Genomic DNA, 14,327 nt, shown 5'->3' on the forward strand with positions numbered 1-14,327 from the left:
ACTTGAATCTAATCACCTTCAATTGGCAAAGGAAATCCCTTAAAAAGGGTGAGATGAGTCAAGGGGGCTAACTCGCAAGTGCGGAGGAAAGAGAGAGGGACATCCAAAGAAAGAGAGAAGATGGAGACAAGTTTTAAAGAGAGCAAGAGGCAAGATCAATTCTTCTTTTTATATAAGCATGATTCCATCACTATGAAAGTTTTTTCACTATCTTAGAACACATATATGCATGATTGAATCACTATTAGAGTTTTTTGACAACCTTAGAACACATATTTGCATGATTGAATCATTATGAATTTTTTTCTGTCAGCCTTAGAACACATCTGAATTATGTTAATATCATTCACTTTATTGTTCGCTAGACTATGTGTAATTCACTCATGTTACTTTGATTGCCTTAGCTTAGGTGCATTGCATATAATTTATTTCATTATATTTTGTTTATCAATATTAACCTTTCTTTTTTCTTGTAGGATGCTGGACATAATCAGCGTAGAAGAGCTGAAGGGGCAGATCAAGACAATGAAGAATATGATGCACAGAATCTTGGCAATGATTAGATTCATGTGTTATATTTGTTGTACTTTCTTGTTGTTTCAAAAGAAACTCTTTGTAAATGTTCACTTGTAAATAATTAGAACTTGACGAGGATTATAGTGGATTGATAAATTATTTTAGTTGCTTTGTATATATATTTTTTATGTGTACTTTGTTTTTTATACACATGATATATAAATTGTATCGCCAGAATTTTTTTCTCGATATTTATATTTTAAACATTTTTTTTTAATTTTTTATTTTTTATGACGGATTAGCGACGAATTTTATCCGTCGCTAATTAGTATCGGCCTCCAATTTAGCGACGGATCAGGGGTGGATATTTAACCATCGCAAAACTGAATCGACTGATGTTGTGCAACGAATTTTAATCCATCACAATTTCGCTGCTACAATAGCGACAGATTCATATCTGTCACAAACTCAAATCTTTGCAGATTAACGACGGCCTTGCGACGAATCATAGCATTCGCTAATTCATCACAATTTAGCGACAGATATGTTCTGTCGCTAATTAACGATTAAAAATTTATGATGAAAGTTAGTCGTCGCTAAGCTTTATAGTGACGATTTGCAGTCGTCGCTAATCGACAGATTTCTTATAGTGAAGGGTCCACATAAATTGGTATGGGATTTGAAAGCCGGATGATATGGCTAAAGTGAGGTTGAAACGGGTTTGAACTTGAAATCTGCGTCTATTCAAGGTTTAATGGTCTATCAAAGGGTTGAAATCAGTTCAAAAAGCTCAAACCAGTTCATAGAAAAAAAGGTTTGAGATGTCTCGTCGTGGAGACACCCACCACGATGGGGAGAAGGGAGGTGAGGACATAGTGACAAACATTTTTTTTTTGACAAAATCTCATTTTTCAAAACCTCATGAGAAATTGAAAAGTTTTCATAAATCTTGCATTTTTTTTTCGGCAGAATCTCAGCAATAAAAAATTTAATTAAAAAATATAAAAAAATATTTTAAACTAAAAAAACACAGTTTTTTCATGATAAATAGCCGTTTAAAATGTAAATATCATGTTTAAATTGTGGTATTTGTGTTTTTTCATAAATCTCATGATATTTTGAAAATTTCACCAGAAATTGCCATTTTAAACTTTCAGGCAATTTCTCAGGATATTATCGAATCTCGAGATATTGGTCACTATGGGTGAGGGTTTGGGCACCCTCCCTCACATGCCCACTCTAAGGAGCCGGTCCTTTTGTTTACATAATCAAGACGTTGCTATCTTTTTCAAAAATGTTAAAATGTTGGGTGCATCTTTCACTTACGCTGAAAGTTCCACTTTTTCTATAGAGGCGTTGAAAAAGTCATTTCTGATTTAGGGTTGCTTTTGATCACTATCTCGTTAGTATTGTGTGGCAGAGGGTGTGCATGATTGATTGATCATTTCATTATTATTTTTAAGAAGTAATAAGCTACAGCTCTCTCGGACAAGGCTGCTTTGGTTAAAGTTAAAGCAAGAAGGAGGCAGGCGAAGGAAAACAAAGGGGTTGCTGGATGTGACTCACGGCCAAGCGGACCAAAGGAGGATGCGTGAGAGGCCATTTGGCCCAAGCCTTGGGTTGATTAAGTCAACGTTTGATTCAATGTGGTGAATGGTCAAATCTTAAGGGGCGACCAGTTTTAGGATGGAAAAAACAGATGATCGGCAGACTGTGGGTTGATAATTCGCGCTCATATCTTCAATCGCTTTATTATGTACGTACGATACGACCCCTCGAGTCATACAATCCTCGCGATTCGACGGACAGAAGTCACGGAACACACTTCCGACCCTTTGACTGACGCGAGTCATCCAAGCATACCGAGTTACCTACGGTGTGTCTCGCCTAAACATTTGTTTGTGAGAGAGGGGGTAGAGTAGAGTTTATATATATATATATATATACATGAGTTCCTTCTTCCCAAATAACCCATAGAGTAAGGAAAAGGAAAAAGCAGGAAAGAGGGATCGGGAAAAATGAAGGACGACGATGCGCCAAAGAAGGAGATGGACGGAGGCCTCTTCGGCAAGGGCAGGTACAGATTCTGTGCGTTGGCGGCCATCCTCCTTCTGGCCTTGTGGTCCATGTTCACCGTCACCGTCACCCTAAAATGGTCCGCCGGTAGCCTGATGCGCTTCTCCGACAGGTTCGACGGCCCGATCCACGACGACCTGGATGTGTTGGTGAGCTCTCCATGGGCAAACCCCTTTCCATTTTTCTTTTTCCCCTCACCCCCAAGATCGCATCGATCCATCGGATCTCAGGGTCCATCGAGTAAACTGATAATTGTTGATTCTTTCTTTCCTTGCTTGATCTTATTTCTTTTTTTCTTCAGGAAATAGAGGAGAGGGAGAAGGTGGTGAGGCACATGTGGGATGTGTACACCCACAACAATCGGATCAAGCTGCCCCGCTTCTGGCGGCAGTCCTTCGAGGCCGCCTACACTGAATTGGACAGCGACACGCCGGCCATCAAGGATGTCGCCATATCCGAGATCGCCAAGATGTCCCTCAAGATGCTCTCCCTCAACGACCCTCCTCTCCGTACCACCACGGTACGTCTTCTTCTTCTTTCGTGTTCCTTTCCTTTCGATTGAATTGATGAGGGCGTCCGCATCCTAACCAGCCTCGTCTCGGGAGGGGGTTTCCCGAAACAAACTCTTGTTGTCAAAGTGGAAAAGGGCGTTCTAAGTTTTAACTTTGTTTGCACCGTCCGGGCGGGTAGGTACCGTATAGGGGTGGATATGGGGATGGACCGCACCACCGACAGACCGTCGTTTCTTCAAATTATCGTGCCTACCTTTTCTAATGTCTATCAAATCAAAAGTATTCTCACTGTTAAGCTGAACCTTGTGTTATATCGCTAACTCATGTGACATAAATTTTCATTTTACCCTTACAGAATATGCCGTATGTACACCTTGTCTTCATGCTCAAATGCAATTATTCAAAAGCCTTCTTTGTTTGATGTCTTCTCCACAGTTACCCACTTTTTACTGGGGTCGTGGCCCGTGACTGGGCTAGGCCAGTCAGACTCGGACCTGCCTTAATGTTGGACCGAAACCTATCTAATATGAATCGAGTTTGGGCTCAGTTCTTGTATGACTTTGGTTTTACATTTGTACGGGTTATATATTAGGATCAGATTGAATGTGTTCAGTTCTAATTAGGCCTATTTTCACTGTCATGTCTAAAATTATACTCGAACCCGAATTGATATGAAACGGGTTTAGGTTTAGGTCTATGTATGGATATTAAGGATGCCAAATGGGCAGGAGTCTGGACTCGATCTGAATCAGATTCAATTGATGTTTGTTAGATTCATATATTATATATATCTGAATCCATGCTGGTTTGGTGGGTGTGGTTGTTGGACTTACCATAAGGGAAGACAAAGGGTTTTCTCTGGAGGCTCTTGGGTTTTGAGGGTTTACATGAGGTTACCCGTTCATGCCCATTAGGGACCTTCACCGGTGCTCATTATGGATCTCCACCAAATCTCTCTATAAATAGGAGATCCGTAGTGGCGTGATGAGTGTCACATAAGTGTGTGATTTTTCCTTTTTGAGTTCAAAAGGTTTTGCTCATCTTTCGATATTCTGGCTTGTCGGATGATGAGAATGCCGATCACCTGCATCCACCGAAGCATCGTTTGGATCATCCAAGGTCACATCCGATAAATAGCTCTTCAACGATCCATTTTATGCTAACATTGGGTTATGGGTCCACATCGCTTTTCTGCTACACACATTTTTTGGGTGTGAGTGTGTCGACGTTCATGTGGCGCTTGCTAGAATCTTTTTCGGCGTTGTTCTTTCTCGTCGAACCTCATTTGGTTTTGGGATGTGAGATGGCGATGGGGAAGCATTGACAAGCATTTTACTGCCTGCCACAATCGTTTCAGTCTGACACTGGTGTTGTGACGTTTACTGTAGATCTTTAAATTTTGGTCATTTCTAATAGAGGATTGACGATCTCTCAATGGATCTGAGTTCATTGATGTGTGATGATCTTGTTTCTCTCATTTGACTCATTGACATGAAAAAACACATCTTTGAGGTTTTTTACCGTTATCTCAATTTAATTTCTATGTGAGTTCACATGTTATCATGAGTCGTGGAGATGAGCACTTCTATATGAGATGTTATATTTTTATGTACTAAAGTATTATTCATTTTCAATGTTTAGTATGTTAAGAATACATGTATGAATAGGTTGGTGTTTAACCCATTCTATTGGTCTTTTTTTATATTATTTTTTTTAATATTGTTATTCTGTTATTCTCTTTCCAAATAAAAAATATTTTATACATAATCAACAATGCACAAAACTATAGAAAATCAGTTTAGTTTAACAAATGTAATCACTTGTAACCATAATGTATTGTTATACATGAAAGAATCAAATAAACCCATCCTCATAATTTGTTAAGAATATAATCCCGATGCTAGTCCTATAGTAAGAGGATCTACGGTCATTTTTTTCGTACCGATTGTAACAATATACACTAAATGATTCTTAGTCTTTTTTTTAAGCATAAAGTACTTTAATTTTATATGTCGACATGAGGTGGAGTTCTTGTTATTCGAGAAGAACACAATAGCTTCATTATCACACACGATCTTCATTGAGCTTTCAATAGAGCCTACAATACCAAGACTTGAAATGAAGCTTTTAATCTTTATGGCCTGAGATGAAATCTCATTTAAATCATTAATTTATGTTGCAATGGCTTTCAAAAATTTCTTTATTGGCCTGCGGTGAGAGACAACGCCTCTAATATTCTTAGTGACTCGTGCTTGTAAAAGCAATAGGCTAAGACTATTCGAGTGCTCCCACTTTTCATAGACGGTCTTCTCAGTGCTTACACTTTCTGTAGACAGTCTTCTGATCAGTTGTGATATTCTCTATATGCATGAGAGATTAATCGTTATATATGAGATTCATATAAAAAAAGTAAACATGGGGCTTTTTATTATTTATCGTTTTTAAGGCAAGCATAATAAAGTTATTATCATTCCACTTTGTTTAAAACAATAATACTCAAAGTTGTTTCACTTTCTCAATTCTCAAGAAATTGACTTCAAGAAATTGACTTCAGTTAATAAAATTAATAGATCATATAACCATAGGCAATTCGACATTATACTTTTTGGTATGAACATGTTTCATGGGTTGTTGTACACATCTACTATTATACCCTATATGACTTTGAAATACAATAACCTACCTTTGGGTAAAATCATTGTTTCATAAAGTCAAACACAATCTTAATACTTAATTTCAATCGGTCCAAGAAACCCTCAATCAACAAAACTTGGATCACTTTGGTGATAACTAGACTAAGTTGATCAAAATCTTTTACTGCAAGTTCATGTAACACAAATAAAGTGCATACATTCATAATCTTATGCTTAAATAATCATAGATAAGTCAAAAAATAACATAAAACACACTTTATATTATGTTAAAGTTACCAAAAAGTATAAGATCAATAACAAAGACATGCATTTACGAGTTATATCTGGGATTGAGTCCTTAAAACTACCTAAATGAGTCATTAAAGACCTTGAATCGATCATTAAAAGCTTTGAACCGGTCTAGAAAATCACTGAACTGATTAGAAAAACCCTTGAACTGGTCACAAGTTGCCCGAATCAGTCTCATAAACCATTCAACCAGTTCTTCAAGGATCGAATCGGCCCTTAAAAAGCCAGAACCGCTCTCAAAATGTATGAACTGATCTAAAAAACCACCGACCCAATTTTCAAGATACCTAAATCCGTTCTAGAAACCCCAAAATCGGTCTCAAGAACCCTTGCACTGGACTCAAAAGGACCGTATTGGTTCTTGGACCGGTTCTATCCTTGATGGGTTAAAGGGTTCGATTTTGAACCTTATCCTACCCATTGTTACTTACTTGGTCCACCTTGGAACAGTAATGGGTTCTGCGAGTCTCAACAGGTCAGGACTAGACTCGGTCTACCCGAAACTCCAACGGGTCCGAGTCCTGAACCGAGTTAGACTCGGTCTATCAGGAACTCCAATGGGTTCGAGTTCTGGACCGAGTCCAACTAGTCGAACTTAGACTTGGTCCACCCAGAACCCCCAACAGGTTCAAGTCTCAGGTCGAGTCTGATCGAGTCAAACTTAGACTCGATCCACCTAGACCCCCAATGGCTATGGGTCTCGAACTGGTTACAACTCAGACTCGGTCCACCCAGAACCCCCAACGGGTCCAAGTCTCAAACCGAGTCTGAAGTCGGTTCGAGACCTATACCCATTGGGGGTTTTGGGTGGACCGGGTATGAGACTCGGACCCGTTGGGGCTCTAGGTGGGTTGGGTATGAGTCCGACTTGGTTCAAAACCCGAACCCTTTGGGGGTGTCGAGACTGGATCTTAGTCAAACCCGGTTTGAGACCCAAACCCATTGGGGGTTTCGAGTGGATCGGGTCTAAGTTTGATTCGAAACCCGAATTTGTTGGGGTTTTCGGTCTGGGACCTGGACCCGATGGGGTGTCGAGTAGGCCGGATCTAAGGCAGACCCAATCCGAGACCCGAACCCATTGGGGGTTTCGGGTGGATCGGGTCTAAGTCCAATACGGAACTCAAATCCATTGGGGGTTCTTGGTCTGGGACCTGGACCCGTTGTGGTTTCGGGTCTAGTATTGACCCGATTCATGACTCATTACTATTTTAGGGTGAATCAGGTCAGTAACCAAATGTTGGATTTATGGAGCAGGTCCAATAAGAGGTGACCTGTATTGACACGGGTCCATCAAGAGAAGACATAGGGTCGTCTATGGAGGCTTTTGGGTTATAGGAGGTACTTGGGTTTTGGGGGGTTAACTATCCATTCATGCTCATTAGGAACCTTTATTAGTGTTTATTATGGACCTTCATCAAATCTCCTTGTAAATAGGAGACCCGTAGTGGTACGATGAGTGTCACATAAGTGTGTGATTTTTCTATATGGGTTCAAAGGGTCTTGCTCACTTTTTTACATTCTGGCCTGAGCTCGATTGGCTGAGAAGAATGCTGATTACCCGCATCCACATAAGTGTTGTTTGGATCGTCTAAGGCTGCATCCGGTAAATAGCTCTTTCGCGATCCATTTTATGCTAACCTGACACTGAGTGAGAATCAGGTAAAGTATGGTTGGTCTGAGTTGAATGAGGATACACTCTACCCATTTTGCCTTTTCCTAATGAGAATAAATATAGATAGTTTACATGGACGCAGTACCAAATGGCTTATGAAACAACCGAATCCTGGATTATAATGAGGTTTTGAATTCTTAAAACCAGATCCAAAATAGACTTGTTGGCTCTTAAAAATCGAATACACTGTTAGATTAAGTTTGATCCAACCCGTTTTCATATCCATCATTGGGGGATTTTTTATTTCATCTCAGGTATGATGGTTCATCATTACTTTTACTGGGCGGTGCAAAACGCACTCGCTCTATCTTTTTTTTTGTTTTTCTATGTATAAAAAAACGCCCCCACACTTTCTTTCAGCCTTTTTTGGTGTCGGTGACCTAATCTGATTTGGTTTCAGATTCGGAGCCCGATGAAAAAAGTGGGATTGGGGTCGGGTTTCAATGAAAAACTCAATACCAAATCTGAATCCGATTTCCAATTAGAAATCGAATTGGGATCTGGCTACTGAATCCGACCAATCGGATTTGGGTTACATCAGACCGATTGGCATCCTTCCTGTAATTTCGATGAGTTCTTCCTTTCAATTTTTGAGCCGGGAAGGCGATGATTACTGGTGAAAACTGCAGTGGAGCCATTTTCTTTTAGTTGGGAGCGCTCTTTTTTATGTATGCAGTTTGTTGGTTACCCTTCGCCCGAGCATCTTTGAGATGAACGGTGCTTAGCATTGCTTGCAAGTGATAAGAATGGGGGAGGTAAATCGAGTCAAGTTCCAGTCATCCCCCTATGTCATACCCCTATTAAATGTTATGATGCAGGATGTGACGATTCAGGATGGTCGATTTACTAAGAATCAGCCCTTGAATCGTATTTTTTTATGACAATTTTGTGTTTGTCAATAGTTGATTTTTTTTTAATCGCCAAAAAATCCTGCACACGAGTTGGATCTCGGTGGCGATCTTCATTCATTAAATGAAAAGGCGTAGATCACATCCATGGACGGAGTCGGATTTGATAAAAAAAAAACAATTTGCATCAATGAAATCCCATGGATGACAATGGAGATGAGTGATTTGTGGTAAATCAGAGGATCTTGTAGGGAGCCGATCAAGAATCATGAGATGAGACAATAGTGTGAGAAACGCATACAAGGGGTCATCTACCAACTGCATAATTTCATGCTCATGCTTTGGGTTCCCGACTTGTCTTATTATAAATCTGTGATAATGATTTTTTTCTACTTTATGTATGCCCAGAAATCGGACGGTGGAAAGTCGAAGAAGGAGAAAAGCAAAGGGAAATCTGTCTCTTCGTCGGCCAAACCGGGGAGGCGTTGACAGTCTGGCACATGCACGCTTTTGGTAGCATCTTATAAGTGGATCGATATGGGCGCCCCGCGTTAAATTTCTTTTCTGTGTCCGTTTCCTTTGTTGTTGCTCTCTCTCTCTCTCTCTCTCTCTCCACTCAAATGTGGACGCAAAGAACTTTATATATATATATATATATACAAGACAAAAGGTATGGGCTTGACATGTTTGCATGGGCAGAAAAGCCCCCAAAAGGCCCTGTCTAGGTACAGGGGTCGGAGTCTGTGAACGCTGTTCTTGGCACCATTCGAACCGTTGGGCATACTATGTTTTACAAGTTGCTTGGGAAGTCGCCTTATGAGTGCTTTAGGCGACCCATTCACATCCATTGTCCATTCCTCATTCGGGGTTCCCTGATTGGATTTTTTTCTCTTTGTTATTTTGCATTGCACCTCTCTCTCTCGCGCGCGCGCGCTCATGAAAAATATCTATTTCTTGGAAACAAATCGTTCCCTATTGTGTGAATATGTGTGTTCACCAGCTGGGATGGGTTTGCCTATTTATTGTAGAGATGGCAATCTGCTTTTATTGTTTCCCTGTGTAGCGAGTGGTTTCCACTGGATCCGGTGTAAGGTGATCAAAAATTTTATTGAAAGAAATGCGTGCCCAAGAGGGGAGGGGTCAGACAATTTGTGTTTGTTTGTTTGTTTTTTCAAATTTCAAAGCGAGAGAGAAAGTTCTCTGGCTTCCTCTATTCATACGGGTGTCAGGCTGACGTTTGTACATTAATAATTAACGGGTTTTTTATTCGCACTCCTATTTCAACTTAAATATATAAGACATACCCCCCATCAAATTCAGTAATTTTCTCCCAAAATTTTGGCTTTCACAACATTAACTATAGCGGTGAACGTAATATGAGAACGTTTGAAGAACCGATAAATGACAGTAACCAACTAATTTCCTTGGTGTTTTGAAGTTTAGCCTCTAAACATGAACGGCAACATACTCAATGGCTGAATGTCTTTTCTACAAGCAAAGGGGCATGCGCGCCAAGAAAGCGAGTGCGTATCATTTGCCTTTCTTTTTTGAAGAAAATTTTTTACTTTTTTTTTTTTTTAAGAAACGTGTCATATGCATTTCGGGACCCTTTTTTTTTTCTTTTTATGACAAGGAACTCATTATGATCGAGCTTTAATTGGTTATATTCACTCTATAGTGGTAAACCTCTGGTAAGAATGCAAACAGATCAGATCCGGATCAGTTAAATACTTAGAAAATTCAGATCTGGACCGTCTGCAGCTAAAATTCATAAAAGTTCCATACTGAATCCAGACCATTTGCATCCCTAACCTCAAGAGAGTAGATCATGCCAATGTTGTTAAAATCAGTTGACTAGTGAATCTGTTTCTTAAAGAATGAATTTAATGATTTTTTATCATCAAATGACACGTGTCATTAAAAATAAAAAATAGTAAATTATTATTTTAACCTCCCTTAAAAGAATATTAAAAAGCCATAAGAATCGGTCCTTTTAGAATCGTTGTTGGGAATCCAGACCGATTCTAATAACATTGGTCCATGCACATTCCGTTGGACCCTAAAACTCTCTCTCTCTTAGTGGCTTTGCCCTCCCTTAAACCCCAAAGAGATAGGAAAAAGGAAATGAAGTCAGTGTTCTCTAGCATTCTTCTGCAAACCACTTTGTGGCTCCTCCCTCTCTCCTTCTCGGCCACTATTGAAATAATGCATGCATTCATTGTAGCAGTAGTAGCCACAATTTTCTTTATTGCATGCCCCTGTAACCCAGATTTGGCAAGTCGCGTCTCCGCTGCAAGGCAAAGAGCAGGGTGGTTGTTGCAGCCCTATGGCACACTGCCCGCCAGCAGCAAGTAACGGCATGGACATTGTCACGGCACCTCCAGAAGTGGCAGACCATTGTAGCAAGGATCAAGCTGCAGCAAAGTGGCGGAGTTGTGCGCCCGTGACGAAGTATTATGCTGCGAGGTGTTGAGATAGCCTTTGTTCCTTCGAAAGATTGAGAAGTGCAACAAGGATGGTGCTGCCCTCTTAAGGCTTAAGTACTTAAGCCTAGGATGGAACTTGGTTGTGTTCCCTAAGCAACACACGTGCATTTGACCCAAAAGAAGGTGATGCAATGATGGCCTGAGGCACTTGGTTGAGGAGCACAAGCTGCTTGCGCCAATGCATAGAGCTGCTTGAAGGTGGGCAGTTTGTGCTGAAAGCTGGTCTGTGGCTAAGGTAGGTGAGGTGGTTTGACCTTAGCGTATGCAGTAAGCGATTGCAAGTGGGGTGGGCTAGGTTGCCATATGGTATAGATTACTTATACAAGATATGTATATGGAACCCTATATAAGGATCCCTTCAAACCCTTAGAGGAAGAAAGGAGAAAATTGGGGAGTGTAGCACTAAGTGTCAAGCAATAAATGGACCAGTGAGACCTTTCCCCCTTTGTGTGTGTGTTGTGGATTAGTTTGGGTTTTGTCAGAAGCTTTTAGCACCAAAAGCCTTGAATGGGTGGCACAGGTTGGTCCTTAGTGGGGTATATATGGATGGAAGGTTGTTGCACGCTCGAGGTTGGACGTGCAGATGGTAGATAGGCTAAGCAAAAAAAAATAGTCATGTGACATTTGGTACCAGAGCCCAGTTATGGCGTTGTTATTGTCGAAATTAAGCAAAGTAAAATCTCATATTAAGCACATGGAGAAGACAATGGTTGTGGTAGACACTCTCCCTGCTCAACTCTTCAAAACATTCCAATATGTGATTGATCCTCTCAGTCATGTAGCCGTAGGGGAGTCCTTCTTGGTGGCCAATAAGGAGGATCTTGAAGGCCAAATTGGTGCAGTTTAGACCCTTGTTGAAGCTCAATTGGATGCCTTACGAAAAAAATCCAAGCATCCATTGAGTCTCTTTGAGCAGAGATATAACCCTTGGTGGACGATCTTGCCATCCTCAAGGGGTTGGCCAGTGATGATGGCAGAATGGACCAATGTCAGAAAGTCCTTAAGCCCAAGGGCTTTCACTGGGCAAGAAGCTCAAAGGAGTTGGAGAACTACTTATGTGATATAAAAAACTATTTTAAGGTTGTTCATACCCTTGAGCTGGATCAAGTCACTATCACAAGCATCTACTTGCAAAGTGACGCAAAGCTTTGGTGGAGGACCAAGCTTGAAGCGGATGTCATGGCACAACGTCCTTTGATTGGTTTGTGGGCAGAGATAAAGTAGGAACTTAAGCATCAATTTTTGCCCTCGAACGTGGGTTGGATGATGGCCCGAGAGTCATTAAGGCGACAAAGGCAAACAAGTTCAGTGTCTAACTATGTCAAGGCTTTTTCAGCCTTGATGCATGATGCGAAGAATATGTCGAACAAGGACAAACTCTTCAACTTCATAAGTGAGCTACAACATTGGGCTCAAGCATTGTTACAGCAGCAAGAAGTGAAGGACTTTTCATCCATGTTGGCACTAGCAGACTGATTAATAAACTATCATAGCTCGTCTACGAGCGAAGCCCCTAAGGAAAAAGGGCAAGGGATTTTGTTCCTGTCTTGATTGGCGTTTATGGAAGTTAGAGTTCCTCTAGAGAGGGATTTGTCGTCTTTTGTTTTTTACTTTTTTTAACATGTAAGAAAAACTCAAATTCTCAAGTTACTCTAGAAATTCCCAAGCGCTGCTCAGCACTCTTACTCTCAAATTAGAGGGTGTTGTGTGTTCGCCCCCGAAGACAAATTCGCATGTTCCGGTGTGTACAAAGAAATATCTTGGGACCCACGATAATTCATATGCCAATGTTACCCATGACGATTTTATAATAAAATAACATATAAAAAGGTAGATATGCGTTTGACGGAAATATCTTCCCATAAAATAGATATCCGTTTAACGAAAATATCCTCTCGTAAATAGCTTTACACATTCCCGTGACTCTTATCATTGTCTTGGTTTTTAGCTTGTGTTATAATACATTGTCGTATTCTTGTTCTTGCCTTGTGTTACAAAGCATTTTCGAGTTTGTTCCTACATCGTAAAAGTGATTTATCATGTAGCCCATCGACTCCTTCAAGGGGACAGTGCCTGAGCTGAAGTTTGTGAAGTATATTCTCAAGAGCGCATCATTGCTAGAGTCTTTAAGAATCAACCTCAGTTTGAGAAAAATAGTGCAGTAGGCTGCCATTACTAATGAGCTCATTTTCTTGAAGAGGATGTATCATCAGTTGCACATAGAATCGCTTTGCAGCAAGAAATGAACTCGACGATGAATGATATGGATGTTTTGGTGATCTCTTCTGTAAAAATGAGAGTCTCTAAAAGATAGATATGTGTTTGACAAAAATGTCCTCCCATAAATAGCTTTTCATATTTCCGTGAGTCCACATTCTCGCGAGTCTACGTTTTGGATCACCTTTTGACAACGCACCATCTACTGTAACAGGAGCTCTATTTGACGATGCACCCTTTGTCGTCGTCTACTGCAGACGACGGTAAAGTATGCTTCAACGGAGCACCCTTTGTCGTCGTCTACTCGTGAGAAATAGTTAAACTACCAGAGGAATCAACATTTTGTCTATTGTTCATCATGATACCAGGGTGCAAGCGTCAAACTGAGTAAATAGAGAATAACGATTTACATCAGAGATAATGGTGGCAACGCCAATCTGATTTCTACTGTAAATCGCTACTCTCTAGTCTGATTTTGTATTGTAAATCGCTACTCTTTGATCTGATTTCTACTGTAAATCGCTACTCTCTGATCTGATCTCTGTTATAAATCACTACTCTCTTATCTGATTTCTACTGTAAATCGCTACTTTTTTATCTGGTCTTTGTTATAAATTGTTGCTCTCTATCTATTCAGTTCGACGCTGCCATCATTATCTCTGTTATAAATCGTTATTCTTTGTCTACGATCAGTTCGACACTTGCACCTTAGTATCATGATGAACAATAGACATAATGTTGATTTCTCTAATAGTTCAATTATTTCTCACGAGCAGACAACGATAAAGGGTGTTTCGACGACAGCAGACGACGGCAAAGGGTGCTCCGACGACGATAAAGGGTGTGTCGTCAAAAGAAGCTCTTGTTACATCAAATGGTGCATTGTCAAAGGGTGATCTGGAACGTTTAGAATGAAATATTGCGAGGATCTCCTATTACAATAGAGGAGTTTAACCTGCTTCGTAAATAGAGGTACCAACAGGTATTTTGGTCCAAATCTTTCGTGCCACCTCTTAAAGCATAGGAACCATGTTTACCGATGCTCCAGAACATGCCTT

General features: G+C 40.4%; 1 protein-coding gene across 1 annotated transcript; it reads left to right on the forward strand.

Annotated features, from left to right (window-relative positions):
- Positions 1 to 2,486: 2,486 nt before the first annotated feature.
- LOC149847625 (uncharacterized) lies at positions 2,487 to 9,464 on the forward strand. Its single transcript, XM_090006316.1, has 3 exons — positions 2,487 to 2,741; positions 2,894 to 3,112; positions 8,975 to 9,464. Exons 1-3 carry the CDS (start codon positions 2,535 to 2,537, stop codon positions 9,053 to 9,055), a joined length of 507 nt encoding a protein of 168 aa, XP_089862442.1. The 5' UTR covers positions 2,487 to 2,534; the 3' UTR covers positions 9,056 to 9,464.
- Positions 9,465 to 14,327: the final 4,863 nt, after the last annotated feature.

This window comes from Nuphar pumila, chromosome 1 (assembly GCF_984573655.1).
Source record: "Nuphar pumila chromosome 1, dmNupPumi1.hap1.1, whole genome shotgun sequence".
Taxonomy (NCBI): Eukaryota; Viridiplantae; Streptophyta; class Magnoliopsida; order Nymphaeales; family Nymphaeaceae; genus Nuphar; species Nuphar pumila.

Coding starts and splice junctions, on each gene's coding strand:
- LOC149847625 (XM_090006316.1), top strand. CDS start 2,535: ATGAAGGACGACGATGCGCCAAAGAAGGAGATGGACGGAGGCCTCTTC. Junction 2,742..2,893: donor ACGACGACCTGGATGTGTTG/GTGAGCTCTCCA, acceptor TTTTTTCTTCAG/GAAATAGAGGAGAGGGAGAA. Junction 3,113..8,974: donor CTCCTCTCCGTACCACCACG/GTACGTCTTCTT, acceptor ATGTATGCCCAG/AAATCGGACGGTGGAAAGTC.